Source organism: Choloepus didactylus, chromosome 1, assembly GCF_015220235.1.
Source record: "Choloepus didactylus isolate mChoDid1 chromosome 1, mChoDid1.pri, whole genome shotgun sequence".
Classification (NCBI taxonomy): Eukaryota; Metazoa; Chordata; class Mammalia; order Pilosa; family Megalonychidae; genus Choloepus; species Choloepus didactylus.
The window spans coordinates 211,515,703-211,534,923 of NC_051307.1; the positions used below are offsets into that span (position 1 = coordinate 211,515,703).

At 33.5% G+C, this 19,221-nt stretch overlaps 1 protein-coding gene across 23 annotated transcripts in view; it reads left to right on the top strand.

The window, feature by feature from the left end:
- The window catches only part of LOC119505938 (sarcolemma associated protein), a 200,834-nt gene that overhangs the window by 132,876 nt on the left and 48,737 nt on the right, over nt 1-19,221 (top strand). For 7 of the 23 annotated variants that reach the window (XM_037798929.1, XM_037798930.1, XM_037798898.1 and 4 more), the window contains 9 exons: nt 945-1,007; nt 4,551-4,646; nt 4,914-4,985; nt 6,940-7,080; nt 8,174-8,311; nt 10,385-10,553; nt 10,644-10,694; nt 11,175-11,225; nt 16,017-16,079. In XM_037798929.1, coding sequence (XP_037654857.1) covers nt 945-1,007; nt 4,551-4,646; nt 4,914-4,985; nt 6,940-7,080; nt 8,174-8,311; nt 10,385-10,553; nt 10,644-10,694; nt 11,175-11,225; nt 16,017-16,079 — 844 coding nt within the window. Of the gene's footprint in view, nt 1-944; nt 1,008-4,550; nt 4,647-4,913; nt 4,986-6,939; nt 7,081-8,173; nt 8,312-10,384; nt 10,554-10,643; nt 10,695-11,174; nt 11,226-16,016; nt 16,080-19,221 lie in introns of those variants that run through there. The other 16 variants (XM_037798947.1, XM_037798941.1, XM_037798932.1 and 13 more) reach the window with 6 other exon arrangements.

Sequence of the window (19,221 nt, forward strand, 5' to 3'; positions counted from 1 at the left end):
GTGGGTAAACATTTAAAGCAACTCTTAGTGCCTTCTCTGTCTCTGTCTCTCTCTGTGTCTCTCTGTCCTTTTGAATAATTCCATGGTTCTATATTCCACCTCTTATAGAAGGTTTCTCTTCTAATACTCTTGGGTTCTAAGCAGTTTAACTGTGGTTTGTACTGTTTAAACACCATTATTTCCCATCTGTTTCCTCTTAAAAATGTATCTATCGTTAAAAAAAAAAAGACTATTTCCATTGCCTTTGGGTATTGAACAAAGTGCTATATTTTATGTCCTACCTCCCCCCAACCTCGTATACAAATATCATTCTGAAGATGTTGACTTCTAAATCAATTGTGATTTGTTGGCTTATTTAAGATTATGTAAAGATGAATTTTTTTTTTCCTGTGGTCTTTATGGCTTTCCCAATCCCATTGTCACCCCTCATAAGCTACATTTTTATACAATTGTCTTCAAGATTCATGGGTTCTGGGTTGTAGTTTGATAGTTTCAGGTATCTACCACCAGCTACCCCAATTCATTAGAACCTAAAAAGGGTTGTCTATATTGTGCGTAAGAGTGCCCACCAGAGTGACCTCTCGGGTAAAGATGAATTTTAAAGATGAGAAATGTGGATCTATTTTTTTAGATTTTAGTTCTGAATTTTAAAATGGCTTTATAGATTTTGTGCTATAAATTTGGTATTTGGTTTATCACGGAATATTTTCAAGAGTAACACTTCTTCTACCCTGCTTATATATCTCAGACTGGTCAGCATAATACCATTTACAAATTCTAGACATGGGTCAAAAATATTTTGAGAACTGAGGGAACTGGTTAATTTGAAAAATAATGTTTGTTTTGTATATTTAAGTAAATAGACATTTCAGGGAATTGGTTTGGCTTTAATATCTTATGAAATGTTTTGTTTGACTACTGAAATTATGTCATTTTGTTTCTAGGTTGCTGCTAACACTCCAAGTATGTATTCTCAGGAACTATTCCAGCTTTCTCAGTATCTACAGGTAAAAGTGAATGTTGAGAATTCTTAGTCTTTAAAAGCAAAATTAAACAACTGAGATTTAATTTTGCTGGTTCACAAATATAGGATGAAGAAATATTGGTTCGATACAAGTACAAAAGAAATATCATCTTTTCAAAGAAAAGTAAAGGATTAAAAGTAGCCCTATGAGAAGAAAGGATAAAGAATCAAGGTTGTTAAGTCTAGAGAAGATGAGATTGCTGTACAAGAGAAGTTTTTTGCTTCAATTATGAGGAAGTTCCCAAATAGTTCTTTATCCATAAATAACTTTTAAATAAAATAAAACTTGGAGAGGTTTTGGTTGCTTATTAATAATGTTAATAGCAAATAATTATGTAGCTCTTCATTTAATCCTCACAACAATCCTATGAGGGAGATGTTTTCTCCTCATTTTTACAGATGGAGTAACTAAGAAATATGAAGATTAAATAATTTGCACAGTATCACACGCTTGGTAAGTGGTACAGATGGGATTTGAACCTAGATGGTTAGACCTCAGAATCTGTACTCTTTACCACTATGCTGTGATGCTGGATCTACAGAAATATTTCTTGTCGGTCAGGTACTTGAAGTGGGCTCCTGAAGAAGTTAACAGAGTATTTAAAGAACCATATAAATCTATATAAAGGAAACAAATGTTAGTTTTTTCTGGTTTTCATAGATTTCAGCTGGATTGTGCTCCTCATTATTTTGGTGAGGGAGCATGGATAGGGAAAACCCCAGATCAGGATTTTAGAGATTGAGATTGTTTGTTTGTTTGTTTTTAATTTATTATTTTTTATTGTGTTAAATAAATACCACAAATTTTTCTATTTTATCTCATTTTAAGTATACAATTAAGTGGCATTAATTATGCTTCCAATGTTGTTTTGTCAACACCAACATCCGTTATCAAAACTTTTTCATCACCCCAAGCAGAAGCTCTATACCCATTAAGCACTTACTTCCCATTACCCTTCCCACAGCCCCTGGTAACTTCTAAATCATTTCTGTCTCAATGAATTTGCTTATTCTAGATATTTCACATAAGTGTCTGGTTTAATGTTTTCATAATGTTTCATAATGTTTGAAAGCATAATATTTTCAAAGTTCACCCATGCTGTAGTATCAGATCAGATTTCATTCCTTTTTATGACTGAATAATATTCCATTATATGTATATACCACATTTTGTTTATCCATTCATCTGTTGACGGACACTTAGGTTATTTCCACCTTTTTGCTATTGCAAATAATACCGTATTGTACTCATTTGTGTACAAGTGTCTGTTTGAGTCCCTACTTTCCCGATTGAGGTTTTTATCTTGCCTCTGCTACTTAATTAGTTCTTTGGTCTTGGGTGAGTCGTTTTACATGTGTAAGCCTTCAACCGCCTTTTGTTTAAAATGATAGGACCAAACCAGTGATCCCAGGTCCCTACATTTTTTAAAGGTGTCAGTCGCTGAGAGCAATTACACCTAAGTTAGAATGTGCATGTCTGTGAAAATGAGCAGAAAATTATCAATGTATTAATCAGGTCTTCCTCCTGGCGTAATGTAGTAGTGCATACAAAAGCAGCTTTTACACTTGCATTATAGTAGAGTATGTAAGAGCATGGGCTCTAGGCACAATTCCCAGGATTTGATCCCTGGTTTTAATTTACCACCTGTTGAGAAAGTTCTTTAAACCCCTTTGTGCCTCATTTTCCTCATCTATGAAATGAGTATAATAACAGTACCTACCTCACAAAGTTGTGAAGAATAAATGAATTAATACATGTAAAGAACTTAAAACAGCACTTGGCACATAGTATGTACTCCATAAATGTTACTAGTCAGTAAGAAGGCAAATTAATTCATTTAGATCTCTCTTGTTTGTGGAGATGAAGGAAAATTTTGAGATTAATCTGATCTAAACTTCATTTTTTCATACGAGAAATATTTGGTTCCACAGGTTAAATGATTTGTCCGAGGTTATACTCTACTTTTACTAGTCATCATGGACTGTGAATTTAAATCCTTCTCACTCCAATACTCTATCCAACTTCCTTTTCAGTTCTTTGAATATTCCTAGTAGATCTAATGCCTCACTATCCTTTTTCAAACTCTTTAAGAAAAAATTATACTGCACAGTCTTTTCTGGATACATCCTTTTTGAATTGCTGAAGTTCTCTGTAAATTGTAAACCTTTCAAATAAAATCTGAAATAGATGTAGTTTATGCCTTAGAATTGAAAGATCATTCCTGGAAGTATTAGAATTCTGTTAGTTTGTGGTTCACGGAGTTATGAAACTAAACGTATTTGAATAAAAAAGGTGAAATTACACCACCTAGTGGAAGTAGACTCTAATGATATGTTGTTTGGAGGTTTTGTTTAAACTAAAACATTTTGCAGCATCAGCATAATTTCCTGGATGCTAGGAATATTTTAGAAGTTTTGGCAAGTTGTCTGTTTTTAAATTTAAGCTGTGTTTTAATGTGAGTTCTGAGGTGTTAGACTCCTTAATCTATACTTTTAGAGTTTTATTAATAAGCAGTACCTCTAACTCTTAATAAGACCAGTGTTCCCTAATCATTATTTATCAAAGACATGGAGAGCAATAAATTGATGCTTTAGACCTCAGTACTGAAACACACACTTCTTTGTTGAGATGTCTCAGAGATATTAAGGTAATAAGTGTTCTTTGGGTAATGACAGAAATAGAAGAAAGTGAAGTTTAAAGGTGTTCCAAAACCACAAATGAATGCCGTGTAAGCATTTTCACCTTGGCTTCCAGTGAAGGGGGCTTTCCTAACTGCTATCAAATGTTAATAAGTCAGAAATCAGGCTTTGTTAGCCAGCATCTTTCTCTTTAAAATATTCTTTTGGCACTGCCAAATAGCTATATAATGCCTTGACTCCTTAATTACATTGAACCAGCATTTGGTGGACTCTTATTTTTGGCATGTTTAATTGCTGCTAAGTGGTGTGTGGTCAGGGAAAGAATCAGAAAACCTGAAAATACTATAGGCCGTGAAAGTGAAGCAGTCTCTCTCTTTCTAAATCTATATATATATTGATACTTAGTAACATTTTTAAAGGAAAAATGAAAAGCTTTTTTGGGGGGGAGGGGGAGGATATCATACCTATGCATTTAAGCCGTTAAGAAGTACTGTATCTTTGTTGCTGGCCAGTTTTTTGTTTTGTTTTGTTTTGTTTTTTTTACTTAGTTTGGAATGATTTTCCTCTGAGATTATATATGCACCCCTAAAACATTTGTTACTTTCTTCTAGTCTATGTTTTTAAAAACTCACTCTTATGAATTATGAGTAAAAAAAAAAACAGGTGAATTTTTTTCTGTGTTATCAGGAAAGTTGCAGCTAGAACATCCCTAATATCAGTACTTACAGCCCAATATATATTTTACAAAATAGACTTATCAAATTTGAATGTAAGATATAAGTGGCATGTAATGTGAGAATATTTTCAGAATGTGCTAAAAACTGATTACTCCTCAAAGAAATCATGCTGAGTTTATTAGAATCTCTTTTATGATTTCTCATATTAGGAGGCCTTACATCGGGAACAGATGTTGGAACAGAAGTTAGCCACACTTCAAAGGCTACTAGCCATCACCCAAGAGGCTTCAGATACCAGTTGGCAGGTATTCCAGTTGCCTTTATATTCAAGAAGCATTTATAGTTTAATACCCCTTAGATCTTGAATAAACTAAACCTGAAATTTTGTAGCAAGCAAAGCAAAATTATTTCCTAACTAATGAACAAATGTTGAAAGTTTAGCATTGTACAGTGAACAATGGTCAGTGTTAAGATTTTATGTCTTTTGGGGGCGGGGCAGTAGCAACCTTTTTAAATATACATGTTTTTTAATTACTCTAGGGTTTTACTTATATTTAATTTTTCTTCAACAGGCTTTAATAGATGAAGATAGACTCTTATCACGGTTAGAAGTTATGGGAAACCAATTACAGGCATGCTCCAAAGTAGGTATTAATCTCAGGTCCATAAAGAAAAATACGTAGTTTTTTTTATGTAGTTTCATTTCTTTGACAGTCATTTTAAGTAGATGCTAAGCTTTTACACATTTTCACCATTCTTACTCTTTTGTCATTTTGGGAAATTTCAGACATACATGTTGTTCCAGTTTGCTAATGCTGCCAGGATGCAAAACACCAGAAATGGATTGGCCTCTATAAAAGGGGATTTGTTTGGTTACACAGTTAACAGTCTTAAGGCCATCAAGTGTCCAAGGTAACACATCAACAATGAGGTACCTTTGCTGGAGGATGGCCAATGGCGTCTGGAAAACCTCTGTTAGCTGGGAAGGCATGTGGCTGGCATCTGCTCTGGAGTTCTGGTTTCAATGGCTTTCTCCCAGGACGTTCCTCTTTAGGCAGCAGCTCCTCTTCAAAGTGTCACTCTCAGTTGCTCTTGAGGCATTTGTCCTCTCTTAGCGTCTCTGGAGCAAGAGTCGGATTTCAATGGCCATCTCCAAAATGTCTCTGTAAGTTGCAGCTCCTCTGTCAGCTCCTGTGCACTCTTCAAAGTGTCCCTCTTGGCTGTAGCAAGCTTGCTCCTTCTGTCTGAGCTTGCATAGTTCTCTGGTAAACTAATCAAGGCCCGTACTGAATAGGCAGGGCCACACCTCCATGGAAATCATCCAGAGTTATCACCTACAGTTGGGCAGGTCGCATCTCCATGGAAACACTCAAAGAATTACAGTCTAATCAGCACTAATACATCTACCCACACACAATTGCATCATAGATAATGGCATTTTTGGGGACACGATACATTCAAACTGGCACACATGTAAATAAAAAGAATTGTGTAATGAACACCCATGTACAACTCTCTTTTTTTCCATTGTGGTTGGTATTTATTGAAGAAACTAAGTTATTTGTCCTCTAGAATTTCCCTCAAACTGAATTGTTAAATTGTTACCTAAACATTCTTCTAGCTCCGCCTCCTACTCCCAATATTGATAGTTTGATGTAGAGATTTGATCTAAGTTCTTTTTTTTTTCTTTTTGCTGAGATACTTTATAGGTGGTATTGTGTGCCTCTGTAAAGAGGCAGCATAACGTCTGGATGTCTCTCTTTTTGCAGTATTAACAATCATTGATGATAGTTGCCTAGATCCATTATTGCATTAGGGTTTCAAAAATGGTGGTGTTATAATTCAATCATTCCTTCGTTTATTAACTGAATACTTCTACAAAGAGAAATTTCTCCTTCATCAACCATTTAGTTTAACTTGAGGTGCATTTTCTTTGGAAAAAGCAGGTTGACTCCTTTTCATCCACCAACAAATGATCATGAGGTGTTTTTTCTTCCAACTTAGATTTAAAAATATTTGATTGTGTTTTCAGTCAGTTGCAGTTGTTTTCTTACAAATTATCCCATCTTTGACCCATGGAAACCTCTTCATGTTGGCTTCTGATTCCTTTTGATAGAACCGTGGCAGACTTTGATAGCTTCCTGTTGTCATAGCAAGCAAGATGTTCAAGACTCATCTTGGACATTTCTTGCCCCAGACCCAGAATCACCTTTTTCCCAATAGTGCTTGTAGTCCTTTTAGTTTAAACATTGTTTTAAAATGCTTGGTGTCTTTGAAGGTAATAATTGTTTTTGCTCATGAGTGTAAATATTGTGGCTTGCAGAGAAATGATAAATATAAGAGCAATTCATTTTGTATATTTGAGAGAAATTCTCATTTTCCTATGAATTTTTTTTTCTGTTGAAAGTGTGAGTTAAAATATTTGTGAAGGTGTAATTTGCTGATGCAACTTTGAAATACAGCTTCAGTAAGTACGGGGCCAATATCATTTGTTTGGAGGTACCCTAATATAGAATTTAAAGATCGTCATAATGTGTTTTTTTCAAATGATAATTTTTTAAAAATTTGGCCATAATTATAAATATCTTTTAATCCTAGAATCAAACAGAAGATAGTTTACGGAAGGAGCTTATAGCATTACAGGAAGATAAACACAACTATGAGACAACAGCCAAAGAGTCCCTGAGGCGGGTTCTTCAGGAGAAAATAGAAGTGGTTAGAAAACTTTCAGAAGTCGAGGTATTTCAAGTTTTAAAGTATTAAATAGTAGTAAGATTTTAAAATTGTAGTCTAAAATTGCTAACATTCCAGGACACTGTAAACTTGGGTATTATTATGTTTTCTGTCTATCAGGTAGGAAAGAGCAGGTATGCTGCTTTCATTGACAGGAATTCTCAAGATAATCATGAGAATCCTGGTGCTTATGGTCCCTGATCAGTGTTTGAAGAAGTGAAAGCCTAACCAAGGAGTCTTACTATTTGTACTGTCCTGAGGAATCAGCCATCATACAGTGAACCATTATATGTGTCAGAGAGTTGATTACCTGTCAGGCCGTTGTACTTTTTCTTCTAATCAAGGATGGTCTTTGTAGACCGAGAACCTACGCCAAGTGTTTTAACTTGACTCATCCCCCAGGAAAGAAAGCTAACTGCATGTTAACTTTGGAGGTTCAAAGGAAAAATCATCTCTAATGTCCTTTCTAGGTCTTTTAGGAACAATCAATATGTTATTCTCATTGCTTTAAAAAAAAAAATCATAATACAGCTCATTCTTTTGAACTAATGCACAAATACCACAGAAATTATCTGTTACTGGATTTGGTTAAAATATGTGTTGTAACCTAAATAGTATACATACCCTTAGCACAGGGGTTATTTCTTTAACAGCTCCATTCCTCGGTGCCTGATTAACTGCCATGTCATTAATTTAGCATGCAAAGACAAAAAGTTGCTAGCTGTCTTCTGATATTCTTATATTAAATTAATTGCTTCATATTATTAAACTTAAATTTGCTGTTGAAAATTGACAGGCTTAAAACATTTTCAAGGCTAAGTGTCATATGCAGTTGGCCTTTTAAAAATTTAGCTATATAAAGGTATCAAGCATCCTCTCTTCCCTGCCCTCCTTCCTTTTTCTTTTCTCAAATTCATAGTTGGATTTTCTGTTTTTGTATGTACCTGAAGTAAATTGAAATGCTTATGTTATTTAGCTCAGCCTTATATAAAGTCCAGGGCAGATGTTGATTTAGAACAGCCCATAGAATTATACTTTTTAAAAATTGAATTTAGAATGTGCATTTATTCTAAATAAATTGTCTGTAAATGAATTGCAGCGAAGTCTGAGTAATACTGAAGATGAATGTACCCACCTGAAAGAAATGAATGAACGGACTCAGGAAGAATTAAGAGAATTAGCCAATAAGTATAATGGAGCAGTTAATGAGATTAAAGATTTATCTGATAAGTTAAAGGTATGTATGTATGTATGTATGTATGTATTTATTTATTTATTTATTTTGGCTTTTATAAAAAGGGGGTTTATTTGGCTACACAGTGACAGTCTTAAGGCCATAAAGTATCCAAGGTAACACATCAGCAATCGGGTACCTTCACTGGAGGATGGCCAATGGCATCCGGAAAACCTCTGTTAGCTGGGAAGGCACGTGTCTGGCTCCGAAGTTCTGGTTTCAAAATGGCTTTCTCACAGGACGTTCCTCTCTAGCAAGCTTGCTCCTCTATGTATTTATTTAACATGAAAGTATATTAAACTTACTGTCCCTGGCACCTTGAATAGCTTAAAAGTTTCATTATTGTTGAATAGTTGTTGATATAAAATCTGGTAATTGTTGAAATTTATAGTAAAAATAAGGTGTTTGTATTCCGTTTAGTCCAACCCTAATTACCGTAGATAATTAAAGTCTATAAAAGCTGGCATATTTCCTCTGAATGGAAATGTAGTCAGTATTTCACAACAGGCAACTTTTTTTTAAATTCAGTTTTATTGAGATATATTCACATACCATGCAGTCATACAAAGCGTACAATCAGTTGTTCACAGTACCATTATATAGTTGTGCATTCATCACCAAAATTAATTTTTGAACATTTTCATTACTACACACACAAAAATAATAAGAATAAAAATTAAATGAAAAAGAACAATTAAAGTAAAAAAGAACACTGGGTGCTTTTTTTTTTTTTTGCCCCCATTTTTCTAGTCATCCATCCATATGCTTGGACAAAGGGGAGTGTGGTCCATGTGGCTTTCCCAATCACATTGTCACCCCTCATAAACTACATTTTTATACAATTGTCTTCAAGATTCAAGGGTTCTGGGTTGTAGTTTGATAGTTTGAGGTATTTACTGATAGCTAATCCAATTCATTAGAACCTAAAAAGTATTGTCTATATTATGCCTAAGAGTGCCCACCAGAGTGACCTCTCTGCTCCTTTTGGAATCTCTCTGTCAGTGAAGCTTATTTTATTTCATTTCACATCTTCCTTTTGGTCATGAAGATGTTCTCCATCCCATGATGCTGGGTCTGGCTTCCTCCCCGGGAGTCATATTCCACGTTGCCAGGGAGATTTAAACCCCTGGGTGTCAGATCCCACGTAGTGGGGAGGGCAGTGATTTCACCTGCCAAGTTGACTTAGCTAGAGAGAGAGGGCCACATCTGAGCAACAAAGAGGCATTCGGGAGGAGATTCTTTGGTACAATTATAGGCAGGCCTAGCCTCTCCTTTGCAGCAACAAGCATCTTTCAATGTATATTAGAAAGTAGACAAGAATCAGCAGTCCCCAAGATAAATCAGATATCTTTTTAACCTGAAACTGCTCATCTTTAGGCCATCCCAGAGGCACTCTCCTTCAGCCTGTGTTCCTGTAGCTTTGGAACATTTAGGATAAGGACACACTAGACCAGAGGATAATGTCAATTTGGTCCTTTAAAATCTTCTAACTGGGTTTGTGAAGGTACATCTTTATGTAATTCAGACTATGGGTTGCTTGCCTAGAAGATGTATACATTTGTTAAAGAAGACCACAACATACCACTGTCTGTGTAGTGGTTTAATGTTTAATAGTTTTAACACTTGGGCTTGTTAAAAAGAGGTCTCTTTTGAAGTGTTTGTAACTGTCATTCCTTTAGCTAAATACCCTTTTATTTAACATTTCAGAATAAGTTAAATATTAGAACTTAGAAACATTAGGAATTTTAAGGGAAAGTCTTATTTCCATCTTGAAAAATGTGGATTTTGTTTTACTTTTACCCTATAATTCTATTAATATTGAGCCTGCTTGCTTTCTTCAAATTTTTGTCTTCTGGATGATATGGACATGAGAGCCCTATGAAGATCACTTTTGACACAAAGCCTTAAGTCTTTATCATCTTTGCCAATTTAGAAAAACCAACTTTACAAATATGTTCTATGGTATTGCATACCCCCCTTAGAAGTATAAGTGAACAAAATTAAGTCCTGTCTTACGCCTCTTAAAACAAGTTCAGGTCCTATTAATAACTGAATTTTCTTTTTATTTTTCAACAGGTAGCAGAAGGAAAACAGGAGGAAATCCAACAGAAGGGACAAGCTGAGAAAAAAGAATTACAGCATAAAATAGATGAAATGGAAGAAAAAGAACAGGAACTCCAGGCAAAAATAGAAGCTTTGCAAGCTGATAATGATTTCACCAATGAAAGGCTAACAGCTTTACAAGGTAAGTTAGCTAATCCAGAAATTGATTTGATTTGATTTTTTTTTTCTTTTTATTCTGTGAAATATCTTTTTCTTGGACTTTTATTTACAGTACGGTTAGAACATCTTCAGGAGAAAACTCTTAAGGAATGCAGCAGCTTAGGTAGGTGTCATCCAGATTTCTTATTTGTAGCTGAATTTTATCATTAAACTTGTGATCTTATTTATTATCTCAAATTGTGTATTTATTTTCCTTAAGAGAGATGTTTTACTTATTAGGTATAAAATATCTGTACTCTTTCAGAAAAAAATATGCTTGATTGCCACTGGTGGGTACCACTGTTTAGTTCTTCATATGAATGAACTTTCTGCATCTGAGATGTTCTGCTTAGAGATACTTAATTAAGAAAAGTACAGGAATAGCAAGATCCTTTGTCTGTTGAGGTTCATTGGAATTTGACTTAACAGTTGTAGCCTTTTCTCTAAAGTTGATAGAAAATGACAAGTTGCACCCTTCTTTTAAAAATAAATTTAAATACAGTTTTAATATGAATAGGAACAGGAAATGTCATGGTTATACTTGAGACCAGTTTTAAAGTACTATTTTCTTTGATCAGGCAATGATTCACTGTCTTAATCCTAGGGATACAAGTTGATGACTTCTTACCTAAAATAAATGGGAGCACAGATAAAGGTAGTGTAAAAAGCTTAAATATTTATATTTCATAATTTCCTTTTACTATTTAAGCAGGACAGAGAGGTCAGGGTTTTAAGTGTTTAGAATGAAAAGTATGCTGTTTACAGACCATTCAACTCCATCTTAAAATCAAGCTTCTCTTTATTTTGTAAAAGTTAATGCTTTGATCTGTTCTTAGATATCCCTTGTTATATGGAAATTTCAGTTATTCAAATAAAAAGAAAATTACGGAGCTCAACATTAGCATTGGTTTATATAATATGGGGTGTTTTTTTTCCCACTATATAGTTCAAAAAACTATAACACTATGCTACCATTTTGTTCCATTACACTCTGCTTCCTGAGGATACTTGATCCCCTTTTTAATGGTCATGCTCCTACCCCAAGAGTTTGACAGCCTTTGAGCTCGTGGACATGTCCTAGAGACTGCTTTCTTTATCTGTATGTTTCATCAGTCAAGGAGAACAGATCAGTCATTCTGCCATCAGAAAAATCTTTTATTTGTTCTTTTTCTATGACTCTTCTTTCTGTATAGCTTGAGTTCTTTCTTGTCAAAAACTAATAACTCCTACTGGTTTTCTTACTACTTCAATTTTGAAGATTCCTATTCATCCCCCTCCCCTCCTCATCCATCTGACTTTAATTGAGCCTATCTGAGGGCTAGATCCTGAACTAACTGTTTGGAATACAAAATAAATAGAACTGTTTTCTGTGTTTACAAACCTATGTTCCTATCATTTCAATTTTTTTTGTAGAAGTTGGTAAACGATATCTAGGTCAATACACAGAACTTCTTATTAAATATTTTTTTCCATGTACCAGGGGATATCTTTATAGCCCTTGGTCAGCAGCCAAACTCTAATATTTAGTAGGCGGGTTTTTGTTTTTTCTTTTTGCTTTGTTTTGTTTTTAATCAAGAACTGGCAAAATGGGCTCAGGTAATCATGTATATGTGAGCTGCAAGATCAAGGTATAATATTGCATATATAAGGAGTTTTGAAACTCAAGAAAAAAGTTTCATAAATCAATGCTATTTTACTCTTCTGTGTTTTGTAAAATGTATGGACTTCTTAAAATTTCAATTTGATTGAATTTCAGTTTGAGAATTTTTAAAGGTGTAGTTTATATTCATTGCACTAAAATTAATAATTGTCCTTCATTAAGTATATTTAGCAAACCTCATCTTCTAAAAGCTTGTCATCCTTAAATAAATTTATATTTTCTGTTGTTATTTTACTTGTTTTTCTTTCTCTGGCATGCAAATTTTTGATATTTTAAGGTAACTTCTTGCTATAATTATCATTCCCTTGCTGGTGTGTTTGTTTTTTTTGGTGGTTGTAAATTGAATAGTGTGAAAAGTGACTAAAAATATTTTTAAAGAAACTGAGTAGTAAATTTCTGGATGTAAAAAAAACTTCATTACACCAGACTTAGTTACAGAGTAGATTAGGGAATAAAATGGACCCATTTTGAATCGCTTATAATAAAATTCAAATGTCAAGTATTCCAATATTATCAAAGTCCATAGCCATGATTTGCTACCAGATATAGTTTTTAACTAAAATTACTCTTTAAATAAATAATAGAGAGCCAAGTTGTAAGAGAATATTTTTTAAATGTCTAGAGAAGTTAAAATTAATAATACTTCTCCAATAAACCCCTTTTTTGAAATTACTTAAATCTAAAGTGGATGCTATAACACAGGTTTTGTGCTGTAAATTTTGAGGGGGTCTTATCTAATAAGCATAATTTGAATATTGCTTAGAGAGTATGTAATAGACTTTCCATAAGAAATATAAGGAGACCTACATTCATAATTTTAAATTTTCTGGTAGTATTGTTAAAAAATGTAAAAAGAAACAGGTAAAATTACTTTTAATAATATATTTTAATTTAAGCCACTGCATCCAAAATATTATCATTTCAGCATACCATCAATATTAAAAAATTGCTAATGAAACATTTCATATTCTTTTTTCCTTACTAAGACTTTGCAATCCAGAGTATATTTATTTTATGCTTATAGCACATTGCAATTTGAACTAGCCACTGTTTAAGGGCTCAATAGCCATGTGTGACTAATGGCTAGTGTGTTACCATGGATACAGAAAATCAAAATTCATGGGAAACTCATATATATAAACAAAACCCATTTTAAGTAGAGTGCATTTCTATTTTATGTTTCTGTGTATCTTTTTTTTTACATTCCTACCACTTGTTTAGTATTATAGACACATTCCCCCAAAAAACATCTGATTCCTTTTCTATTATCACTGACATCTTTTGCAGTTTTAGCAAAGTGAATTCCTAAAGGCCTTAATTCATGTAATAGAATATTAAAAAGTTTTACAATCCAAGTCCTTTACATATAGTATCTGAAAGACTTTTCTCTCGTGTATCTAGGAGGCGCCTTTGTGGAAACCATATATTTAAACATTTATCCTTTCATATTAGTCTTGGATTTTATCTAAACCAGTGTAATAAGTATTTTAATATAAAGTTCAGATATTAAAATCAGAGTAGATAAATGAGCGACTTTTAGCTTGGTGGGTGCTAGCGGGATGTCCTGCTTTAAAAAAATGTCACTAGAAGTCCTTTGGTGTTGGTCTGAAGTTTGATTTCAAATAAGTTTTATAGAGTCTTATAATTAGGTAAAATTTGGTTTCAAATAAGTTTTCATATTTAACTGTGATGTTATATAGTTTGAGTTCTGAAAATGTTATCATAGCTTAAATAACATGTATGTAAAACTACTTTTTATCTTGATAATTAATATTCTCCTAGGGTTTCCTGTTTTGGTTTTCTTAGCTCCAGTTAGCAAATTCTGCTTATTAGATTTTTTTCTTCAAATTTGTATTGCTGTTAGCATTTTCTTTTTCTCTTGGGGACTATATTATATCTGTATATAATATTCTAGGTTTGCAATACATTGATCTCTCCAAAACATGTGTTTTATCAAATTTTTCCAGTGTCATACCACTGGTGACTGGGGGCTTGAGATAAAGGATAATGATAGATTTGAGTCTAGAGGTAAAGAAGAAGGTGGACAGGAAGGATGTCACAAGAGGGTGAGGAGTGATCAGAGTAATAGGTGCCTGCCTCCCATGTAGAGTTGAAATGAATGGGGAGTGAGATAGGTTGAGATGGAAGAGAAGAGAAAGGAGACTTCTATGGTCAGAGGTGCTTAAGCTCATGTCTCTTTGACAGGTTTTAGTACTTTCACACACACCCTCTAGACAGTCATCATGTTAAAAGAAATACATTAGAATATATTTTTAATACTTGGACTCCCAAAGTCTTTTTGGTAGTTTTGAAAGATACAAAAATATAATTGAAGGACAAAATTCAGAAGTTAATTCATTGAATCAAAGTAAATAAAGATTATTGAGAGAAAAGGGCAATTATACCACAGTGTTTAGATTTTTATTCTCTCTGTCCATTTTAAAAACAACCCATGTTCTGTTTGACCAGAAAAAAGCCATCTGTCAAGTTCTTATTTTAAAATGTGCAGACATTGATTTTGATCATTTTCGGAGAGTTAAACAATATAATGTTCTGATAGCACATAAGGTACAGATTAAGCGACTTCAGAGGAAGATTATTTGTGAAATGAAAGTATAAAAATTAAAATATTGCATTAGTTTCTTGTTTTTTTTTATAATTCAATTTTATTGAGATATATTCACATACCATAGTCATACAAAGCATACAGTCATTTGTTCAAGTACCACCATATAGTTGTGTGTCCATCACCAAAATCAGTTTTGAACATTTTCATTACCACACACACAAAAGTAATAAGGATAAAAATTAAAGTGAAAAAGAACAACTAAGGTAAAAAAAAGATGACTGGGTGCTATTTTTCCTTTTTTTTTTTTTTTTTTTTTTTTTGCCCCCATTTTTCCACTCATCCATCCATACACTGGACAAAAAGGAGTATGATCCACATGGCTTTCCCAATCACACTGTCACCCCTCATAAGCTACATTTCTGTACAATCGTCTTCAAGATTCAAGGGTTCTGGGTTATAGTTTGATAGTTTCAGGTATTCGCTGCTAGCTATTCCAATTCATTAGAACCTAAAAAGGGTTATCTATATTATGTGTAAGAGTGCCCACCAGAATGACCACTTGGCTCCTTTTGGAATCTCTCAGCCACTTAAACTTATTTCATTTCATTTCACATCCCCCTTTTGGACAAGAAGATGTTCTCCATTCCATGATGGCGGGTCCTGATTTCTCCCTGGAAGTCATATTCCACGTTGCCAGGGGTATTTACACTCCTGGACATTAGTTTCTTAAAATTGTTAAGGCATTACTTATGCTAGTCTTACTGTATTTATCTTTCACCTCTTAAACAAGATGAATAGTTTTGAAGAGGAGCTGTTAGAAAACACTCACTTGAAAATTAGTTCTCATTAATAGCAAGTTGAAATTTCGAAATTATTTAATGGTATTTGCTAAGCTCTCAAAAAGAAAGGTAGATATTAAAAATCGAGATGCTTTTGAAAGCAATACATTTATGTGGTTTTCTTGAGCTCTTTGGATAAAAACTGCACCTTTAAAAGCTAACCATTTAGCACACAAATTAATTATTATATAATCACAATATTAGTCATTTAATTTTATTTAACTCCGAAATAGTCTGCTTTTAATATTGAAATATATTCAACTTTTCTTAGTCTTAATCGGAGTTACCAATGTGTACATTTTAGCTTTCCTACCTATGCTGTTGGTTTTCAAAGACAGCAACAAACTATATCCTTAAAGGTGTTTCTTTCTTTATTAGAGCACTTGCTTTCAAAGAGTGGCGGGGACTGCACTTTTATTCATCAATTCATAGAATGCCAGAGTGAGTACAGAGTATTTTTCACATTGATTTTAACGAAGTCAGGGACTAAAATTGAAAAGTGAGAGGGAAAATGAGTATCTTAATGTATTTGTTACAGTAAAAGTACACAAAGGGTCATCCTTGGATAGCAGTGAATCTTTTTATATCATTTCTGTTTCTTTTTTGAGAAAAATTTATTTCTGTTGTATTTGCCTTCATAGATGGAGCCAAACATTTTATATTGGCTGCTTTTTAATTAAAAATTGTTACTGAACATGGAACAAAGTAAAATGTCAAGCGCCTAAATTTTCTATGTGAATGATAGTAATAACATTAATCTCTTTTTAATTAAGTTCTAGTTCTATCAGAGATTTGGTTTTTGAGGGTCTTAAATAAATTTTGTAAATTTAATGATTAAAAGAAGCAACAAAAGCAATTATTTAGTTTGGGCACTGAGTTCTGAAGATGATCCTTAAGATAGCAGGTGCTTTTTAGGAAAGGAGTAGCAATAGATTGTCCTACAGAGTGACATCAACTACCTATCCTTGGGAAGTTGTACAAGGCTGTGTTTAGGAATATTTTAAAGATAGAGATAGATAGTTTGACTTTTAAGCCAAACTGAACAAAAATGTCCTGAATTCCCTTTTACTAAAGTACAGATTTAAGTAGCTGATTAGATCTGTAACAATCAAGAAGTTATGACATCTCCTGGCCTTGTTAGTTATAGGTAAGGGTCACCACGTACAGTAAAGGTTTGTTGATGTTATCTATACTTCTTCCAATCAGGCAAATACTTTCTTGGGCATTTTTCTATTCCTATTCTCTCTCTTTTTGGATTGAGTGGTTTTCCAAGTTTTCAATGCTTATGAATTCATTTTGTGAGTGTGTGCTCATGTGATTTCCTACTTCCCACCGCTTCAGTAGCACATCCAGCCTTTGGATGTAGTAAAAGTATTCATAAGGCAAAGATCAGGGCAGCTTTTTGTTACCTTCTCATTACTAAATCTCACTTTTGTGGGAAATAGATACAGGGATTTGGGGCAAAAAAAAAAATTATTCCCACTGAAACCAACAAAAAGGAGAATATACAATCTAAAATTAAAATCTTCAGAAGAATGGTATTCTGATTACTTTTATTGTATGTGATCATTCTTGATAATTTATTTTTATTTTGAAATTTGGGGATTTATATTTTGAAAAGAAATATTAGAGACTTTATCCAAGGAATATTTTACTGAGTTGCAGTTCGCAAAAATCCTTCTTTTACTTTGTTCTTATATTTGCTTCCCCAAGAAAGCTTTTTAATTTTTAATGTCTAATTTGTTACTGGACTTCTCATTTAAAATATTTACCTATAGTTGTAATACAGAAAACATCTGTTTTAAATAAACAAAAAGCACTTTGGAGATTTTTATTGTATCGTAGTTATGGAGAAAGAAATGGACCAAATAAGCATTCAGGGATAGAGTAGAAGTTATGTAAATTATAGTAACTCTCCTCGGAAGAATAATAGCCAATAAAAGTGATAAGTATAAGGACTATGTAATAGCATAGGAAAATGCTAAATGTGTTACACAGAGGAAAAAATTAGAATAGAAAATCCCATTCTTGTGGCCAAAGACTGAACCAAAGAACAGAAACATCAAAATACAAGTATTTCTTGACATCTGAATCTATTGGGTCCCTGAGAGCAGATGGTGAAAGTTTGGACGTAAGTTCAGTTGCCTAGGAGTAGAGTCCATTATCTGAATACATTTGATTCCTGAGTTTCAGATAGCAAGCAGCAAGAGTTGTACTAATAAGGATACGAGTTGTATCTCAGAAATTTCCAAATCTGTTTAGTTCTTTAAATTTGGTTAGCCAGAGTCAAGATTGTGAGGGTTACCTCTAGTATGATTTGTTGTCAGAAGGGACATTTCATTATTTTATGACAAACTGTCACTAGAAATTGTTGTGTTTAACACACAGGAAGTAAAATTCAGTAAAAATTTTACTCAAGTGAACTTGTTCTTAAGCGTCTGAAACAGTTTTGGATTATTTGTTGACAAATGCACACAAACTTCTTTGCCATTGTTTTCATTGATTAGACATCTTGAACTGAGTTATCTTGATTACAACATAAATTTTGGGTGGAGTGGTACTTCACATTATTGTTTCTAGTGTTTTAAAAAACAAGCGCTAAGTATCTAGCTTTCATTATTTGCTGTGCTTTATGTAGTATAAATTCAACTTGTTTTAAAACTTCGAAAGCAAATAGTTTTCTTCTGTAGAATTCTTCATGTCTGTCTTAAATATGCTGTCAGATTTTTCAGTTTATTTGGGTGAATCCATAAGAACAATTTGGTTGCTGGTTCTTTCTGTTCACAAGGTGATTTTGAAAAAGCTAAATGAATTGAAACACATTTCTATTTGTTTTCCTTTTATAGTAAAATAGACTTTGTGTTTCTTTTATTTCTCTTTTAGTAGAAAAGCTTTTAATCTCAGGCAGAGAGTTTAGACTTTGAACAGATTTAAATTTAACCTTTTGAGTAATTTCAGAATTATGAAGTAAATATTCTATATGAAAAAGTTTACCATGTAAAAGCTGGAATTAGCAAATAACTTTATTAAAACTTGTGAAAAAGTTTTAGCAATATTTTCCTTTTTAGGGATTCAGATATGAAGATGGTTTAAACAGAGTTCCCTATTTCATGTTCCCTGAGAGTTTTAGTTATTCAAGGCTTACTGTATAAATTTAATGGATACATTGAGAGTTTTGTGTTCTGCTAAAGATACTCTCTGTGCTTCTGTAGATCTGTGTCCCTTATATTCCATCATCTCTGTTAGTTGATTAACTTGTGTGGGGAGTGGAGAGATGAAGGCTGAAAGGTGAAGAGTCTAAGGACATGGAAATCTGCCATCACTTCGCAGGCAATAGAGTGAAATCCCTCTCTGAACTGCTGCCTGCCACTTTGATTTCTCTCACTCCTGTCTGTTGAGGGTTGAGGCATCACTGCTGGGTTCCAGAGAAACTTTCCCCTGAGACCTCTTTACTTTGTAGAGACAGATTGTCCCCTATCCTAATTTGATAATGGTGTTAACAAGTGCCCTGAAATAAACGTCATGGGTTTGTAGCATTCTTAATCCATTTTACTCTGGGACTTGTCTAGTTTTATTATTGTTA